The sequence below is a fragment of the Oncorhynchus masou genome, chromosome 2, assembly GCF_036934945.1.
Source record: "Oncorhynchus masou masou isolate Uvic2021 chromosome 2, UVic_Omas_1.1, whole genome shotgun sequence".
Lineage (NCBI taxonomy): Eukaryota > Metazoa > Chordata > Actinopteri > Salmoniformes > Salmonidae > Oncorhynchus > Oncorhynchus masou.
In genome coordinates, this window is record NC_088213.1 from 3,811,458 (window position 1) to 3,830,329 (window position 18,872).

The window sequence follows — 18,872 nt, forward strand, 5'->3', positions numbered from 1 at the left end:
GTGAGATGGTTTGATATCTATGTTGCTGTGAGATGGTTTGATATCTATGTTGCTGTGAGATGGTTTGATATCTATGTTGCTGTGAGATGGTTTGATATCTATGTTGCTGTGCTCAGTAAACGCTGTGAGACCACTGCATGCAGTACGCCTCCCTGTCCACAAGGGGGAGATGGAGACAACTTGCTGAATTCAGTCTATGGTAACAGTCTCATGGTAGTAGATATGGTAGTCTATGGTAACAGTCTTATGGTAGTAGATATAGAGGTCTATGGTAACAGTCTCATGGTAGTAGATATAGAGGTCTATGGTAACAGTCTCATGGTAGTCTATAGTAACAGTCTCTTGGTAGTAGATATAGAGTTCTATGGTAACAGTCTCATGGTAGTCTATGGTAACAGTTTCATGGTAGTAGATATAGAAGTCAAGACTGGTCGTGGTATGTAGAGTGGTATGTAGAGTGGTATGGAAGGTGTTTACTAGTCTTGGACGTGGTATGTAGCGTTGTATGGAAGGTGTTTACTAGTCTTGGACGTGGTATGTAGCGTGGTATGGAAGGTGTTTACTAGTCGTGGTATGTAGAGTGGTATGTAGAGTGGTATGGAAGGTGTTTACTAGTCTTGGTCGTGGTATGTAGCGTGGTATGGAAGGTGTTTACTAGTCTTGGTCGTGGTATGTAGAGTGGTATGGAAGGTGTTTACTAGTCTTGGTCATGGTATGTAGAGTGGTATGTAGCGTGGTATGGGAGGTGTTTACTAGTCTTGGTCGTGGTATGTAGCGTGGTATAGAAGGTGTTTAGTAGTCTTGGTCGTGGTATGTAGCGTGGTATAGAAGGTGTTTACTAGTCTTGGTCGTGGTATGTAGCGTGGTATGGAAGGTGTTTACTAGTCTTGGTCGTGGTATGTAGAGTGGTATGTAGCGTAGTATGGAAGGTGTTTACTAGTCTTGGTCGTGGTATGTAGAGTGGTATGTAGCGTGGTATGGAAGGTGTTTACTAGTCTTGGTCGTGGTATGTAGTGTGGTATGGAAGGTGTTTACTACTCTTGGTTGTGGTATGTAGCGTGGTATGGAAGGTGTTTACTAGTCTTGGTCGTGGAATGTAGCGTGGTATGGAAGGTGTTTACTAGTCTTGGTCGTGGTATGTAGAGTGGTATGTAGCGTGGTATGGAAGGTGTTTACTAGTCTTGGTCGTGGTATGTAGCGTGGTATGGAAGGTGTTTACTAGTCTTGGTCGTGGTATGTAGCGTAGTATGGAAGGTGTTTACTAGTCTTGGTATGTAGCGTGGTATGGAAGGTGTTTACTAGCCTTGGTCGTGGTATGTAGCGTGGTATGGAAGGTGTTTACTAGTCTTGGTCGTGGTATGTAGAGTGGTATGTAGCGTGGTATGGAAGGTGTTTACTAGTCTTGGTCGTGGTATGTAGCGTGGTATGGAGAATGGTATGTAGAGTGGTATGTAGCGTGGTATGGAAGGTGTTTACTAGTCTTGGTCGTGGTATGTAGCGGGGTATGTAGAATGGTATGTAGAGTGGTATGGAAGGTGTTTACTAGTCTTGGTCGTGGTATGTAGCGGGGTATGTAGAATGGTATGTAGAGTGGTATGTAGAGTGGTATATAGCGTGGTATGGAAGGTGTTTACTAGTCTTGGTCGTGGTATGTAGAGTGGTATGTAGCGTGGTATGGAAGGTGTTTACTAGTCTTGGTCGTGGTATGTAGAGTGGTATGGAAGGTGTTTACTAGTCTTGGTCGTGGTATTAGCGTGGTATGTAGAGTGGTATGTAGAGTGGTATGTAGCGTGGTATGGAAGGTGTTTACTAGTCTTGGTCGTGGTATGTAGCGTGGTATGTAGAGTGGTATGTAGAGTGGTATGTAGAGTGGTATGGAAGGTGTTTACTAGTCTTGGTCGTGGTATTAGCGTGGTATGTAGAATGGTATGTAGCGTGGTATGGAAGGTGTTTACTAGTCTTGGTCGTGGTATGTAGCGTGGTATGTAGAGTGGTATGGAAGGTGTTTACTAGTCGTGGTATGTAGAGTGGTATGGAAGGTGTTTACTAGTCTTGGTCGTGGTATGTAGCGTGGTATGGAAGGTGTTTACTAGTCTTGGTCGTGGTATGTAGAGTGGTATGGAAGGTGTTTACTAGTCTTGGTCATGGTATGTAGAGTGGTATGTAGCGTGGTATGGGAGGTGTTTACTAGTCTTGGTCGTGGTATGTAGCGTGGTATAGAAGGTGTTTAGTAGTCTTGGTCGTGGTATGTAGCGTGGTATAGAAGGTGTTTACTAGTCTTGGTCGTGGTATGTAGCGTGGTATGGAAGGTGTTTACTAGTCTTGGTCGTGGTATGTAGAGTGGTATGTAGCGTAGTATGGAAGGTGTTTACTAGTCTTGGTCGTGGTATGTAGAGTGGTATGTAGCGTGGTATGGAAGGTGTTTACTAGTCTTGGTCGTGGTATGTAGTGTGGTATGGAAGGTGTTTACTACTCTTGGTTGTGGTATGTAGCGTGGTATGGAAGGTGTTTACTAGTCTTGGTCGTGGAATGTAGCGTGGTATGGAAGGTGTTTACTAGTCTTGGTCGTGGTATGTAGAGTGGTATGTAGCGTGGTATGGAAGGTGTTTACTAGTCTTGGTCGTGGTATGTAGCGTGGTATGGAAGGTGTTTACTAGTCTTGGTCGTGGTATGTAGCGTAGTATGGAAGGTGTTTACTAGTCTTGGTATGTAGCGTGGTATGGAAGGTGTTTACTAGCCTTGGTCGTGGTATGTAGCGTGGTATGGAAGGTGTTTACTAGTCTTGGTCGTGGTATGTAGAGTGGTATGTAGCGTGGTATGGAAGGTGTTTACTAGTCTTGGTCGTGGTATGTAGCGTGGTATGGAGAATGGTATGTAGAGTGGTATGTAGCGTGGTATGGAAGGTGTTTACTAGTCTTGGTCGTGGTATGTAGCGGGGTATGTAGAATGGTATGTAGAGTGGTATGGAAGGTGTTTACTAGTCTTGGTCGTGGTATGTAGCGGGGTATGTAGAATGGTATGTAGAGTGGTATGTAGCGTGGTATGGAAGGTGTTTACTAGTCTTGGTCGTGGTATGTAGAGTGGTATGTAGCGTGGTATGGAAGGTGTTTACTAGTCTTGGTCGTGGTATTAGCGTGGTATGTAGAGTGGTATGTAGAGTGGTATGTAGCGTGGTATGGAAGGTGTTTACTAGTCTTGGTCGTGGTATGTAGCGTGGTATGTAGAGTGGTATGTAGAGTGGTATGTAGAGTGGTATGGAAGGTGTTTACTAGTCTTGGTCGTGGTATTAGCGTGGTATGTAGAATGGTATGTAGCGTGGTATGGAAGGTGTTTACTAGTCTTGGTCATGGTATGTAGTGTGGTATGTAGAGTGGTATGTAGCGTGGTATGGAAGGTGTTTACTAGTCTTGGCACCAGAACTAAGTGTATTGAGTTCGTCACCAGACTCTGTTTACTGGCCACAGCAGGAGAGAACAACTATCATGAAGCTGTATGCATCTCGTTCATTAGAACAGGACTGTTGCCTGCTGTTGGTTTCCTCTGTTTAATGAGAAACAGGCTGCGTCCCTAATGGAAGACTACTCCCTATATAGTGCACTACTGGTTAAAAGCAAAGCACAATAACAAAAGGAAGAGGGGGCCATTTGGGACATATCCAACAGTAGTTTAGACTGTAGAGATTCTGTTGTCCATATATATATATTCCCTGCTGAGTCGTGGTCAACAAGGTGATTTGCATCCAGACAGTCTTGTCTCCAGGTCCAGATGTAGCTTTTGCCTGCTTCAATGTGTCCTGGGAGGACATGGTGTTTGGGAGGCAGTGCCATGTCTTTCTGACCGGACTCATCCTGGACTCCATAAGACTGGAGGACTCCAAGGACTGCACTCTCAAGATAACCAACCTGGTCTATTTCCTCTGGGTAATGAGACGATACGTCTGGGGGCAGTTTCCTGGACACACGATTACAATGTCAACTCAATGTTGAATCTGCATTGAGCTGTTAAATCCAGGATTAGGTTTAATCTGTGTCTGGGACACTTCCCCCTTGGTTGTTACTTTATAAGGACTTTTTTTTAAATTATAGCTAATATTATGGGAGTTGATGTTCTGTTAAACTTTTTTGAGTGGTCACCTGAGGTGTCCATATTGGTTTGGTAAAGATGAGTCTCTTCGGGTGCAGCTCTCATTCCTTCCCTGGCCCCTTGTCTCCGTCCCTCTCGTCCCCGTCCCCCCAGACAGGACAGGTGAAAGCTGAGGACTTTGTCTCTGAGCTGCTCAGAGTCATTTGTTCTGAGAGACGGGAGAAGAGCAGAGAGCAGCAGCTCCTGCAGTGGTTGGAGGTGAGCGCCTTAGGATTTCATCTCAGTGTTTCCCCTAGTTTATTGTCGGGGGGGGGGCAACAAAAACACAACATTCAGGGCCTCTTGAAGCAAAATCAATCTAGCACGACTTAACTCTGAGAGATCCATCTTTCCTTTCCTTGTTCCAGTTCTCCCTTCCTCTTGCCCAGCGCTACTCTGACTGTCTGGAGCAGCTGGACAGAGGACACTGTCGTACAGTCTGTCTGTTTCCTTAAGACTACAGACACAGTGTTCCCCCCCCCACCTCAACACAGTAAGACAGACTACAGACCCAGTGTCCCCCCCACCTCAACACAGTAAGACAGACTACAGACCCAGTGTTCCCCCCACCTCAACACAGTAAGACAGACTACAGACACAGTGTCCCCCCCCACCTCAACACAGTAAGACAGACTACAGACCCAGTGTCCCCCCACCTCAACACAGTAAGACAGACTACAGACACAGTGTCCCCCCACCTCAACACAGTAAGACAGACTACAGACACAGTGTCCCCCCACCTCAACACAGTAAGACAGACTACAGACCCAGTGTCCCCCCCACCTCAACACAGTAAGACAGACTACAGACCCAGTGTCCCCCCCACCTCAACACAGTAAGACAGACTACAGACACAGTGTCCCCCCCACCTCAACACAGTAAGACAGACTACAGACAGTGTCCCCCCCACCTCAACACAGTAAGACAGACTACAGACAGTGTCCCCCCACCTCAACACAGTAAGACAGACTACAGACACAGTGTTCCTCAACACAGTAAGACAGACTACAGACCCAGTGTCCCCCCACCTCAACACAGTAAGACAGACTACAGACACAGTGCCTCCCCCCACCTCAACACAGTAAGACAGACTACAGACCCAGTGTCCCCCCCCCCACCTCAACACAGTAAGACAGACTACAGACCCAGTGTCCCCCCCACCTCAACACAGTAAGACAGACTACAGACACAGTGTCCCCCCCCACCTCAACACAGTAAGACAGACTACAGACACAGTGTTCCTCAACACAGTAAGACAGACTACAGACACAGTGTCCCCCCACCTCAACACAGTAAGACAGACTACAGACCCAGTGTCCCCCCCACCTCAACACAGTAAGACAGACTACAGACACAGTGTCCCCCCACCTCAACACAGTAAGACAGACTACAGACACAGTGTTCCTCAACACAGTAAGACAGACTACAGACACAGTGTCCCCCCCACCTCAACACAGTAAGACAGACTACAGACACAGTGCCCCCCACATCAACACAGTAAGACAGACTACAGACACAGTGTTCCTCAACACAGTAAGACAGACTACAGACCCAGTGTCCCCCCCACCTCAACACAGTAAGACAGACTACAGACACAGTGCCCCCCCCACCTCAACACAGTAAGACAGACTACAGACCCAGTGTCCCCCCCACCTCAACACAGTAAGACAGACTACAGACCCAGTGTCCCCCCACCTCAACACAGTAAGACAGACTACAGACACAGTGTCCCTCAACACAGTAAGACAGACTACAGACCCAGTGCCCCCCCCACCTCAACACAGTAAGACAGACTACAGACCCAGTGTTCCCCCCCACCTCAACACAGTAAGACAGACTACAGACAGTGTCCCCCCCACCTCAACACAGTAAGACAGACTACAGACACAGTGTTCCTCAACACAGTAAGACAGACTACAGACCCAGTGTCCCCCCCCACCTCAACACAGTAAGACAGACTACAGACACAGTGCCTCCCCCCACCTCAACACAGTAAGACAGACTACAGACCCAGTGTCCCCCCCCACCTCAACACAGTAAGACAGACTACAGACCCAGTGTCCCCCCCACCTCAACACAGTAAGACAGACTACAGACACAGTGTCCCCCCCCCACCTCAACACAGTAAGACAGACTACAGACACAGTGTTCCTCAACACAGTAAGACAGACTACAGACACAGTGTCCCCCCCACCTCAACACAGTAAGACAGACTACAGACCCAGTGTCCCCCCCACCTCAACACAGTAAGACAGACTACAGACACAGTGTCCCCCCCACCTCAACACAGTAAGACAGACTACAGACACAGTGTTCCTCAACACAGTAAGACAGACTACAGACACAGTGTCCCCCCCACCTCAACACAGTAAGACAGACTACAGACACAGTGCCCCCCCCACATCAACACAGTAAGACAGACTACAGACACAGTGTTCCTCAACACAGTAAGACAGACTACAGACCCAGTGTCCCCCCCACCTCAACACAGTAAGACAGACTACAGACACAGTGCCCCCCACCTCAACACAGTAAGACAGACTACAGACCCAGTGTCCCCCCCACCTCAACACAGTAAGACAGACTACAGACCCAGTGTCCCCCCCACCTCAACACAGTAAGACAGACTACAGACACAGTGTCCCTCAACACAGTAAGACAGACTACAGACCCAGTGCCCCCCCCACCTCAACACAGTAAGACAGACTACAGACCCAGTGTTCCCCCCCACCTCAACACAGTAAGACAGACTACAGACACAGTGTCCCCCCCACCTCAACACAGTAAGACAGACTACAGACCCAGTGTCCCCCCACCTCAACACAGTAAGACAGACTACAGACCCAGTGTCCCCCCCACCTCAACACAGTAAGACAGACTACAGACCCAGTGTCCCCCCCACCTCAACACAGTAAGAGCGTCTGCTAAATGACTTAAATGTAAATGTAAGACAGACTACAGACACAGTGCCCCCCCACCTCGACACAGTAAGACAGACTACAGACACAGTGTCCCCCCCCACCTCAACACAGTAAGACAGACTACAGACACAGTGCCCCCCCACCTCAACACAGTAAGACAGACTACAGACACAGTGTCCCCCCCCACCTCAACACAGTAAGACAGACTACAGACACATTGTCCCCCCCCACCTCAACACAGTAAGACAGACTACAGACACAGTGTCCCCCCCCCACCTCAACACAGTAAGATGGACTACAGACACAGTGTCCCCCACACCTCAACACAGTAAGACAGACTACAGACCCAGTGTCCCCCCCCCCACCTCAACACAGTAAGACAGACTACAGACAGTGTCCCCCCACCTCAACACAGTAAGACAGACTACAGACCCAGTGTCCCCCCACCTCAACACAGTAAGACAGACTACAGACACAGTGTCCCCCCCCCTCAACACAGTAAGACAGACTACAGACACAGTGTCCCCCCCCCCCACCTCAACACAGTAAGACAGACTACAGACACAGTGCCCCCCCCACCTCAACACAGTAAGACAGACCCAGTGTCCCCCCCACCTCAACACAGTAAGACAGACTACAGACCCAGTGTCCCCCCCACCTCAACACAGTAAGACAGACCCAGTGTCCCCCCACCTCAACACAGTAAGACAGACTACAGACAGTGTCCCCCCACCTCAACACAGTAAGACAGACTACAGACACAGTGTCCCCCCACCTCAACACAGTAAGACAGACCCAGTGTCCCCCCCACCTCAACACAGTAAGACAGACTACAGACACAGTGTCCCCCCCACCTCAACACAGTAAGACAGACCCAGTGTCCCCCCACCTCAACACAGTAAGACAGACTACAGACCCAGTGTCCCCCACCTCAGGAAGACATGTTGACTGACCAACACCCCCCTGAGGATCCCAGTGAAAACCAACACCCCCCTGAGGATCCCAGTGAAAACCAACACCCTCCTGAGGATCCCAGTGAAAACCAACACCCCCTGAGGATCCCAGTGAAAACCAACACCCCCTGAGGATCCCAGTGAAAACCAACACCCCCTGAGGATCCCAGTGAAAACCAACACCCCCCTGAGGATCCCAGTGAAAACCAACACCCCCCTGAGGATCCCAGTGAGAACCAACACCCCCCTGAGGATCCCAGTGAGAACCAACACCCCCTGAGGATCCCAGTGAAAACCAACACCCCCCTGAGGATCCCAGTGAAAACCAACACCCCCCTCAGGATCCCAGTGAAAACCAACACCCCCCTGAGGATCCCAGTGAGAACCAACACCCCCCTGAGGATCCCAGTGAAAACCAACACGCCCCTCAGGATCCCAGTGAAAACCAACACCCCCCTGAGGATCCCAGTGAAAACCAACACGCCCCTGAGGATCCCAGTGAAAACCAACACCCCCCTGAGGATCCCAGTGAGAACCAACACCCCCCTCAGGATCCCAGTGAAAACCAACACCCTCCTTCTGGATACAAAAACCAACACCCCCCTCAGGATCCCAGTGAGAACCAACACCCCCCTGAGGATCCCAGTGAAAACCAACACCCCCCTGAGGATCCCAGTGAAAACCAACACCCCCCTGAGGCTCCCAGTGAGAACCAACACCCCCCTGAGGATCCCAGTGAAAACCAACACCCCCCTGAGGATCCCAGTGAAAACCATCACCCCCCTGAGGATCCCAGTGAAAACCAACACCCCCCTGAGGATCCCAGTGAAAACCAACACCCCCCTGAGGATCCCAGTGAAAACCAACACCCCCCTGAGGATCCCAGTGAGAACCAACACCCCCCTGAGGATCCCAGTGAAAACCAACACCCCCCTCAGGATCCCAGTGAAAACCAACACCCTCCTGAGGATCCCAGTGAAAACCAACACCCCCCTGAGGATCCCAGTGAAAACCAACACCCCCCTGAGGATCCCAGTGAAAACCAACACCCCTCTCAGGATCCCAGTGAAAACCAACACCCTCCTGAGGATCCCAGTGAAAACCAACACCCCCCTCAGGATCCCAGTGAAAACCAACACCCCCTGAGGATCCCAGTGAAAACCAACACCCCCCTGAGGATCCCAGTGAAAACCAACACCCTCCTGAGGATCCCAGTGAAAACCAACACCCCCCTGAGGATCCCAGTGAAAACCAACACCCCCCTGAGGATCCCAGTGAAAACCAACACGCCCCTGAGGATCCCAGTGAAAACCAACACCCCCCTGAGGATCCCAGTGAAAACCAACACCCCCCTGAGGATCCCAGTGAAAACCAACACCCCCCTGAGGATCCCAGTGAAAACCAACACGCCCCTGAGGATCCCAGTGAAAACCAACACCCCCCTGAGGATCCCAGTGAAAACCAACACGCCCCTGAGGATCCCAGTGAAAACCAACACCCCCTGAGGATCCCAGTGAAAACCAACACCCCCCTGAGGATCCCAGTGAAAACCAACACCCCCCTGAGGATCCCAGTGAAAACCAACACCCCCCTCAGGATCCCAGTGAAAACCAACACCCTCCTTCTGGATACAAAAGCCAACACATGTTTATTAGAAGTTTGAACGTGTCAGAATGAAGAGAGATGACAGGGGACGAAGACATTCATGCTCCAGATTCAACGAGTGGAAAGTAATTTCGCTGTTGTCATTTGTATGTTGAATGTTGATTCCCTGCTGCTTTCTACATGTACAACGTTATCACAGTCTTCCTCTGCTTTCTCCGACACAACACTAGAACCAGAGAGCACCACTGGTGCAAATATTATTTACAGACAGACAATGTACATTTAGAGGTTTTCCTTTCTTCTTAACGCCATCTTTAAAATAAAAATAAAAATGTATATGAACAAGAAACGTTTTTTATTTATTTTTATATTTCATTTGAAACTCTGTAGGTGAAAGTAGCCTCCCTCTCTCTTCTTCTTCTCTCGGTGTGTACCGTTCTCCTCTCTCCGTTCTACAGCCCCGAGTCACTCAGCTGGGAGGACAGATCTACTACGATGAGGAGGACAGGACCTCAGACCCACTGGCTCTGACCTGTCAGGGAACTGATCTGGAGTCAGGCTCACGTCACAAATAGCACCTTATTCCCTATATATAGTGCACTAGTTTCGACCAGAGCTTTTGGCCATAGGTCTCTGGTCAACAGTAATCCCCTACATAATGAATAGGTTGCTATTTGGGATACACCCTCAGTCAGACCTGAGCGGCTACAGGAAGTGGCAACAGACCGAGGCAACAACACCACCACAGTCAAACAAGATGGAGGAATCTGACCACAGAACAGACGTTAGGTGAAGACACTGTAAAAAGAGTCGTACCAGAATGACGAAAAATAAACATGTTGCTTTGGACCTTTTTTTTGAAGAGAACGAGCCTTTCATCCCAGGGTATATCATCAATCAACAGGTGATCCAGAACTAGCCTTTCATCCCAGGGTATAACATCAATCAACAGGTGATCCAGAACTAGCCTTTCATCCCAGGGTATATCATCAATCAACAGGTGATCCAGAACTAGCCTTTCATCCCAGGGTATAACATCAATCAACAGGTGATCCAGAACTAGCCTTTCATCCCAGGGTATATCATCAATCAACAGGTGAACCAGAACTAGCCTTTCATCCCAGGGTATATCATCAATCAACAGGTGAACTAGAACTAGCCTTTCATCCCAGGGTATATCATCAATCAACAGGTGAACTAGAACTAGCCTTTCATCCCAGGGTATATCATCAATCAACAGGTGATCCAGAACTAGCCTTTCATCCCAGGGTATAACATCAATCAACAGGTGATCCAGAACTAGCCTTTCATCCCAGGGTATATCATCAATCAATAGGTGAACCAGAACTAGCCTTTCATCCCAGGGTATAACATCAATCAACAGGTGAACCAGAACTAGCCTTTCATCCCAGGGTATATCATCAATCAACAGGTGAACCAGAACTAGCCTTTCATCCCAGGGTATATCATCAATCAACAGGTGATCCAGAACTAGCCTTTCATCCCAGGGTATAACATCAATCAACAGGTGATCCAGAACTAGCCTTTCATCCCAGGGTATATCATCAATCAACAGGTGATCCAGAACTAGCCTTTCATCCCAGGGTATATCATCAATCAACAGGTGATCCAGAAGTTGCAGTAAAAGTGGTCAACAAGACGATAAAGAAACCAACCATTCATAAATCCACAGGAAACTATTAAAATAATTATTTACAAATAACCCAATAATGTACAGGAAAAAAACAACTGCACCCACCAGTACTTTTGGGAAGAACAATATAACAATATTTAAATTAACTTAAAAAACAATATAAAAGCTATGCTCAAAAGTGGCTTTTCTTTTGATTTAAAAACAGTCCCAGGTCTTTACAGTGTCCATGTGAGATGAGAGTTGCTGCTGGCAGCGCGAGAAAACACATATTTGTCTCGTCTGTCTTCCTTGGCGTGGTAATAGTGTCTTTTCTGGATATCAGACCTGTAGAGAGAGACCAGAGTAACAGACTTACTACAGAGATACTACAAGCACCCAGACCTCCCATCAAAACACCACAGCTAGCCTGAAATCCAGACCTGTTTCGTGCTAACATTCCACCTATTGTACTCTTGTGTCATTTGTTTGGCACGACAAGGAGATGAACGTTAACACAAAGAGAATGGTACCCAGGCCAAACAGCAGCAGAAATACATGCTTCCATACAGTACAGATTATAGCACAGCTCTTAGCCCCCATATTCACATATCATCTCTGTACCAGTGCTGATCTGGGATCAGTTTTTCCCCTTTTTAGATCATAATGAATGAGATTACAAGGACTGGTGGGACCTGATCCTAGTTCAACCACTCCTACTCTGAGAAGCTCTGTGAATACAGGCCCTGGGCGTTGCTTAGAGAAGGAGGTTTGAGTTGAGGCGTTGTTTAGAGAAGGAGGTTTGAGTTGATGCGTTGTTTAGAGAAGGAGGTTTGAGTTGAGGTGTTGTTTAGAGAAGGAGGTTTGAGTTGAGGTGTTGTTTAGAGAAGGAGGTTTGAGTTGAGGCGTTGTTTAGAGAAGGAGGTTTGAGTTGAGGTGTTGTTTAGAGAAGGAGGTTTGAGTTGAGGCGTTGTTTAGAGAAGGAGGTTTGAGTTGAGGTGTTGTTTAGAGAAGGAGGTTTGAGTTGAGGTGTTGTTTAGAGAAGGAGGTTTGAGTTGAGGCATTGTTTAGAGAAGGAGGTTTGAGTTGAGGCGTTGTTTAGAGAAGGAGGTTTGAGTTGAGGCGTTGTTTAGAGAAGGAGGTTTGAGTTGAGGTGTTGTTTAGAGAAGGAGGTTTGAGTTGAGGTGTTGTTTAGAGAAGGAGGTTTGAGTTGAGGTGTTGTTTAGAGAAGGAGGTTTGAGTTGAGGCGTTGTTTAGAGAAGGAGGTTTGAGTTGAGGTGTTGTTTAGAGAAGGAGGTTTGAGTTGAGGTGTTGTTTAGAGAAGGAGGTTTGAGTTGAGGTGTTGTTTAGAGAAGGTGCTTTGAGTTGAGGTGTTGTTTAGAGAAGGAGGTTTGAGTTGAGGTGTTGTTTAGAGAAGGAGGTTTGAGTTGAGGTGTTGTTTAGAGAAGGTGCTTTGAGTTGAGGTGTTGTTTAGAGAAGGAGGTTTGAGTTGAGGTGTTGTTTAGAGAAGGAGGTTTGAGTTGAGGTGTTGTTTAGAGAAGGAGGTTTGAGTTGAGGTGTTGTTTAGAGAAGGAGGTTTGAGTTGAGGTGTTGTTTAGAGAAGGAGGTTTGAGTTGAGGTGTTGTTTAGAGAAGGAGGTTTGAGTTGAGGTGTTGTTTAGAGAAGGAGGTTTGAGTTGAGGTGTTGTTTAGAGAAGGTGCTTTGAGTTGAGGCGTTTTTAGAGTTTGAGTTGATGCGTTGTTTAGAGAAGGAGGTTTGAGTTGAGGTGTTGTTTAGAGAAGGAGGTTTGAGTTGAGGCGTTGTTTAGAGAAGGAGGTTTGAGTTGAGGTGTTGTTTAGAGAAGGAGGTTTGAGTTGAGGTGTTGTTTAGAGAAGGTGCTTTGAGTTGAGGTGTTGTTTAGAGAAGGAGGTTTGAGTTGAGGTGTTGTTTAGAGAAGGAGGTTTGAGTTGAGGCGTTGTTTAGAGAAGGATGTTTGAGTTGAGGTGTTGCTTAGAGAAGGTTTGAGTTGAGGTGTTGTTTAGAGAAGGAGGTTTGAGTTGAGGCGTTGTTTAGAGAAGGTGCTTTGAGTTGAGGTGTTGTTTAGAGAAGGAGGTTTGAGTTGAGGCGTTGTTTAGAGAAGGAGGTTTGAGTTGAGGTGTTGTTTAGAGAAGGAGGTTTGAGTTGAGGCGTTGTTTAGAGAAGGTGCTTTGAGTTGAGGCGTTGTTTAGAGAAGGAGGTTTGAGTTGAGGTGTTGTTTAGAGAAGGTGCTTTGAGTTGAGGTGTTGTTTAGAGAAGGAGGTTTGAGTTGAGGCGTTGTTTAGAGAAGGTGCTTTGAGTTGAGGCGTTGCTCCACTTACTCCAAGCAGGGTCCCAGTCAGGAATCACACTATAGTGGAAGGGCCTATGATCTGAGCTACTTTCTGTAGATGAATGGAGGGAGGGAGGGAGGGAGGAATGGAGGGAGAGAGAGAGGGAGGGTGGGAGCGAGGGAGAGAGAGAGGGGGGGAGGGAGAGAGGGCAGGAGGAATGGAGGGAGGGAGAGAGGGAGAGAGAGGGGGCGGGAGGAATGGAGGGAGGGAGAGAGGGGGTGGGAGAGAGAGAGGGGCGGGAGGAATGGAGGGAGGGTGAGAGAGGGGGGGAGGGAGAGAGGGCGGGAGGAATGGAGGGAGGGAGAGAGGGGGGTGGGAGAGAGGGAGAGAGAGGGGGCGGGAGGAATGGAGGGAGGGAGAGAGGGGGTGGGAGAGAGGGAGAGAGAGGGGGCGGGAGGAATGGAGGGAGGGAGAGAGGGAGAGAGAGAGGGGGCGGGAGGAATGGAGGGAGGGTGAGAGAGGGGGGGAGGGAGAGAGAGGGCGGGAGGAATGGAGGGAGGGAGAGGGGGGGGGAGAGAGGGAGAGAGAGGGGGCGGGAGGAATGGAGGGAGGGAGAGAGAGGGGGGGGAGGGAGAGAGGGCGGGAGGAATGGAGGGAGGGAGAGAGGGGGTGGGAGAGAGGGAGAGAGAGGGGGCGGGAGGAATGGAGGGAGGGAGAGAGGGGGTGGGAGAGAGGGAGAGAGAGGGGGGGCGGGAGGAATGGAGGGAGGGAGAGAGGGAGAGAGAGAGGGCGGGAGGAATGGAGGGAGGGTGAGAGAGGGGGGGGAGGGAGAGAGGGCGGGAGGAATGGAGGGAGGGAGAGAGGGGGTGGGGGAAGCCAGGGTTACAGATGTGTTATGAGGAATGTTACATGTTTGCACAGGTGACGTTTAATCAATCAATGAAATTATAGTTAACACTAATCAATAGTATATATCACATTACAGACACACTATCAACCATTCTTCCATGACTGCAGAATGCAGGGATCGTCACGTATCACAAATCAGACCTGCGTTGAACTGAACTGGTGTTGTAGCGCTGGGCTGGAGAAAAACCCTGCACACACTGCATCTCTGTGGACAGGCTGTAAAACCATCCGTGACCATTACGTTCACTTACAGCTGAAATGTACTGGCTGTTGTAGCGCGGCTTGTCTTTGGGGAGGCCGGGGGAGGTTACGGCGTCGGACGGGGGACGGCAGGGGAACGAGGGATCCTCAGATAAACTGGCCTCAGGGAGGTGGCTGGACACACAGCCACTGTCTGAACCACTGGAGCCACTGGCAGACAGACAGCGGGACGATGAACCTGAGCTCTCTGTAGCTGTGGAGGGAGGGAGGGAGGAAGGGAGGAGGGAGGGGGAGGGAGGTGGGAGAGGAGGGAGGGAGGGGGAGGGAGGAGGGGGGAGAGGGAGGGGGAGAGTGAGGGAGGGGGGAGGGGGAGAGGGAGGGGAGGGGGGGGGAGGGAGGGAGGAGGGGGAGAGTGGGAGAGGGAGGGGGAGAGGGGGAAGGGAGGGAGGAGAGGGAGGGAGGAGGGGGTAAGGGAGGGAGGGAGAGTGAGGGAGGAGGGGGAGAGTGAGGGAGGGGGAAGGGAGGGACAGAGGGAGAGGGAGGGGGGGGGGAGGGAAGGACAGAGGGGGGAGGGGGGAGAGGAGGAGAGGGAGAGAAACAGGGAGGAGAGGAGTTGATCAACACTGATAGGTGGGTTTGGCTGGTACAGTAACTAAGACAAAATATATACCTGTAGAAACTCTGGGATTAGAATGGTTCATAACGCATGGAAACATCACAGAACAGTTGAACGATATATATATATATATATATATATAATATATATGTAAATTATGTAAATCATAAGAGATTTAAGGAGATGGATGGGATGGACAGAGAGTCACTGATATACTGTATGTACTCATGGAGTGATGATATATACAGTATGGAGGGATGATCTATACAGTATGGAGTGATGATATATACAGTATGGAGGGATGATCTATACAGTATGGAGGGATGATATATACAGTATGGAGGGATGATCTATACAGTATGGAGGGATGATCTATACAGTATGTAGTCATGGAGGGATGATCTATACAGTATGGAGTGATGATATATACAGTATGGAGGGATGATCTATACAGTATGGAGGGATGATCTATACAGTATGTACTCATGGAGGGATGATCTATACAGTATGTAGTCATGGAGGGATGATCTATACAGTATGGAGTGATGATCTATACAGTATGGAGGGATGATCTATACAGTATGGAGGGATGATCTATACAGTATGTACTCATGGAGGGATGATCTATACTGTATGGAGGGATGATCTATACAGTATGGAGGGATGATCTATACAGTATGTACTCATGGAGGGATGATCTATACAGTATGGAGGGATGATCTATACAGTATGTAGTCATGGAGGGATGATCTATACAGTATGGAGGGATGATCTATACAGTATGGAGGGATGATCTATACAGTATGTACTTATGGAGGGATGATCTATACTGTATGGAGGGATGATCTATACAGTATGTAGTCATGGAGGGATGATCTATACAGTATGTAGTCATGGAGGGAGGATCTATACAGTATGGAGGGATGATCTATACATTATGTAGTCACGGAGGGATGATCTATACAGTATGTAGTCATGGAGGGATGATCTATACAGTATGTAGTCATGGAGGGATGATCTATACAGTATGTAGTCATGGAGGGATGATCTATACAGTATGTAGTCATGGAGGGATGATCTATACAGTATGTACTCATGGAGAGATATTCTATACAGAATGTACTCATGGAGAGATATTCTATACAGTATGTACTCATGGAGAGATATTCTATACAGTATGTACTCATGGAGAGATATTCTATACAGTATGTACTCATGGAGAGATATTCTATACAGTATGTACTCATGGAGGGATAATCTATACAGTATGTACTCATGGAGGGATAATCTATACAGAATGTACTCATGGAGAGATATTCTATACAGTATGTACTCATGGAGAGATAATCTATACAGTATGTACTCATGGAGGGATAATCTATACAGTATGTACTCATGGAGGGATAAGCTATACAGTATGTACTCATGGAGGGATAATCTATACAGTATGTACTCATGGAGAGATATTCTATACAGTATGTACTCATGGAGAGATAATCTATACAGTATGTACTCATGGAGGGATAATCTATACAGTATGTACTCATGGAGGGATATTCTATACAGTATGTACTCATGGAGAGATATTCTATACAGTATGTACTCATGGAGAGATATTCTATACAGTATGTACTCATGGAGGGATAATCTATACAGTATGTACTCATGGAGGGATTATCTATACAGTATGTACTCATGGAGGGATATTCTATACAGTATGTACTCATGGAGAGATATTCTATACAGTGTGTACTCATGGAGGGATAATCTATACAGTATGTACTCATGGAGGGATGATCTATACAGTATGTACTCATGGAGGGATAATCTATACAGTATGTAGTCATGGAGAGATATTCTATACAGTATGTACTCATGGAGAGATATTCTATACAGTATGTACTCATGGAGGGATTATCTATACAGTATGTACTCATGGAGGAATAATCTATACAGTATGTACTCATGGAGGGATAATCTATACAGTATGTACTCATGGAGGGATATTCTATACAGTATGTACTCATGGAGAGATATTCTATACAGTATGTACTCATGGAGGGATAATCTATACAGAATGTACTCATGGAGGGATAATCTATACAGTATGTACTCATGGAGGGATGATCTATACAGTATGTACTCATGGAGAGATATTCTATACAGTATGTACTCATGGATGGCTGGCTGCTGGTCTCGTGCTCCATCTCGTCCTCCTCCATACACGGGCTGATGAAGGGCCTCTCTCCCCCGGGCAGCAGGGCCTGGCTGTGGCTGCTGTACATGTGCAGGTTGAGGGGCCCCAGGAGTGGTTATTGATCAGTGTACTAGACAGTGGTTTAGTGCAGATTGCCAGACGCAGCAGTGGTGGTTTAGTGGTTGATCCCTAGACAGCAATTAGGCTGGTTATTGATCAGCACCTGGTTTAGTGGTTATTGATCAGTGTACTAGACAGACCAGTGTAATAGACAGTGGTTTAGTGGTTATTGATCAGTGTATTAGACAGTGGTTTAGTGGTTATTGATCAGTGTACTAGACAGTGGTTTAGTGGTTATTGATCAGTGTACTAGACAGTGGTTTAGTGGTTTTTGATCAGTGTACTAGACAGTGTAGTGGTTATTGATCAGTGTACTAGACAGTGGTTTAGTGGTTATTGATCAGTGTAATAGACAGTGGTTTAGTGGTTATTGATCAGTGTACTAGACAGTGGTTTAGTGGTTATTGATCAGTGCACTAGACAGTGGTTTAGTGGTTATTGATCAGTGTAATAGACAGTGGTTTATGGTTATTGATCAGTGTACTAGACAGTGGTTTAGTGGTTATTGATCAGTGTAATAGACAGTGGTTTAGTGGTTATTGATCAGTGTACTAGACAGTGGTTTAGTGGTTATTGATCAGTGTAATAGACAGTGGTTTAGTGGTTATTGATCAGTGTAATAGACAGTGGTTTAGTGGTTATTGATCAGTGTATTGATCATAGACAGTGTAATAGTGGTTTAGTGGTTATTTATTGATCAGTGTACTAGACAGTGGTTTAGTGGTTATTGATCAGTGTACTAGACAGTGGTTTAGTGGTTATTGATCAGTGTACTAGACAGTGGTTTAGTGGTTATTGATCAGTCCCAGTGGTTTAGTGGTTATTGATCAGATGGTTTAGTGGTTATTGATCAGTGTAATAGACAGTGGTTTAGTGGTTATTGATCAGTGTAAGTAGACAGTGGTTTAGTGGTTATTGATCAGTGTACTAGACAGTGGTTTAGTGGTTATTGATCAGTGTACTAGACAGTGGTTTAGTGGTTATTGATCAGTGTAATAGACAGTGGTTTAGTGGTTATTGATCAGTGTACTAGACAGCTTTGGTTTAGTGGTTATTGATCAGTGTACTAGACAGTGGTTTAGTGGTTATTGATCAGTGTACTAGACAGTGGTTTAGTGGTTATTGATCAGTGTAATAGACAGTGGTTTAGTGGTTATTGATCAGTGTACTAGACAGTGGTTTAGTGGTTATTGATCAGTGTAGACAGTGGTTTAGTGGTTATTGATCAGTGTACTAGACAGTGGTTTAGTGGTTATTGTACTAGACAGTGGTTTAGTGGTTATTGATCAGTGTACTAGACAGTGGTTTAG

At 47.3% G+C, this 18,872-nt stretch overlaps 1 protein-coding gene across 1 annotated transcript in view; it reads left to right on the forward strand.

The window, feature by feature from the left end:
* Positions 1–4,767, forward strand: part of LOC135554464 (BTB/POZ domain-containing protein KCTD19-like) — a 7,300-nt gene extending 2,533 nt beyond the window's left edge. The window contains exons 3-5 of the mRNA XM_064986795.1: positions 3,760–3,920; positions 4,237–4,341; positions 4,491–4,767. Of these exons, the coding sequence (XP_064842867.1) occupies positions 3,804–3,920; positions 4,237–4,341; positions 4,491–4,577 (309 nt within the window). The 5' untranslated portion in view covers positions 3,760–3,803 and the 3' untranslated portion in view covers positions 4,578–4,767. The remainder of the gene's footprint in view (positions 1–3,759; positions 3,921–4,236; positions 4,342–4,490) is intronic.
* Positions 4,768–18,872: the final 14,105 nt, after the last annotated feature.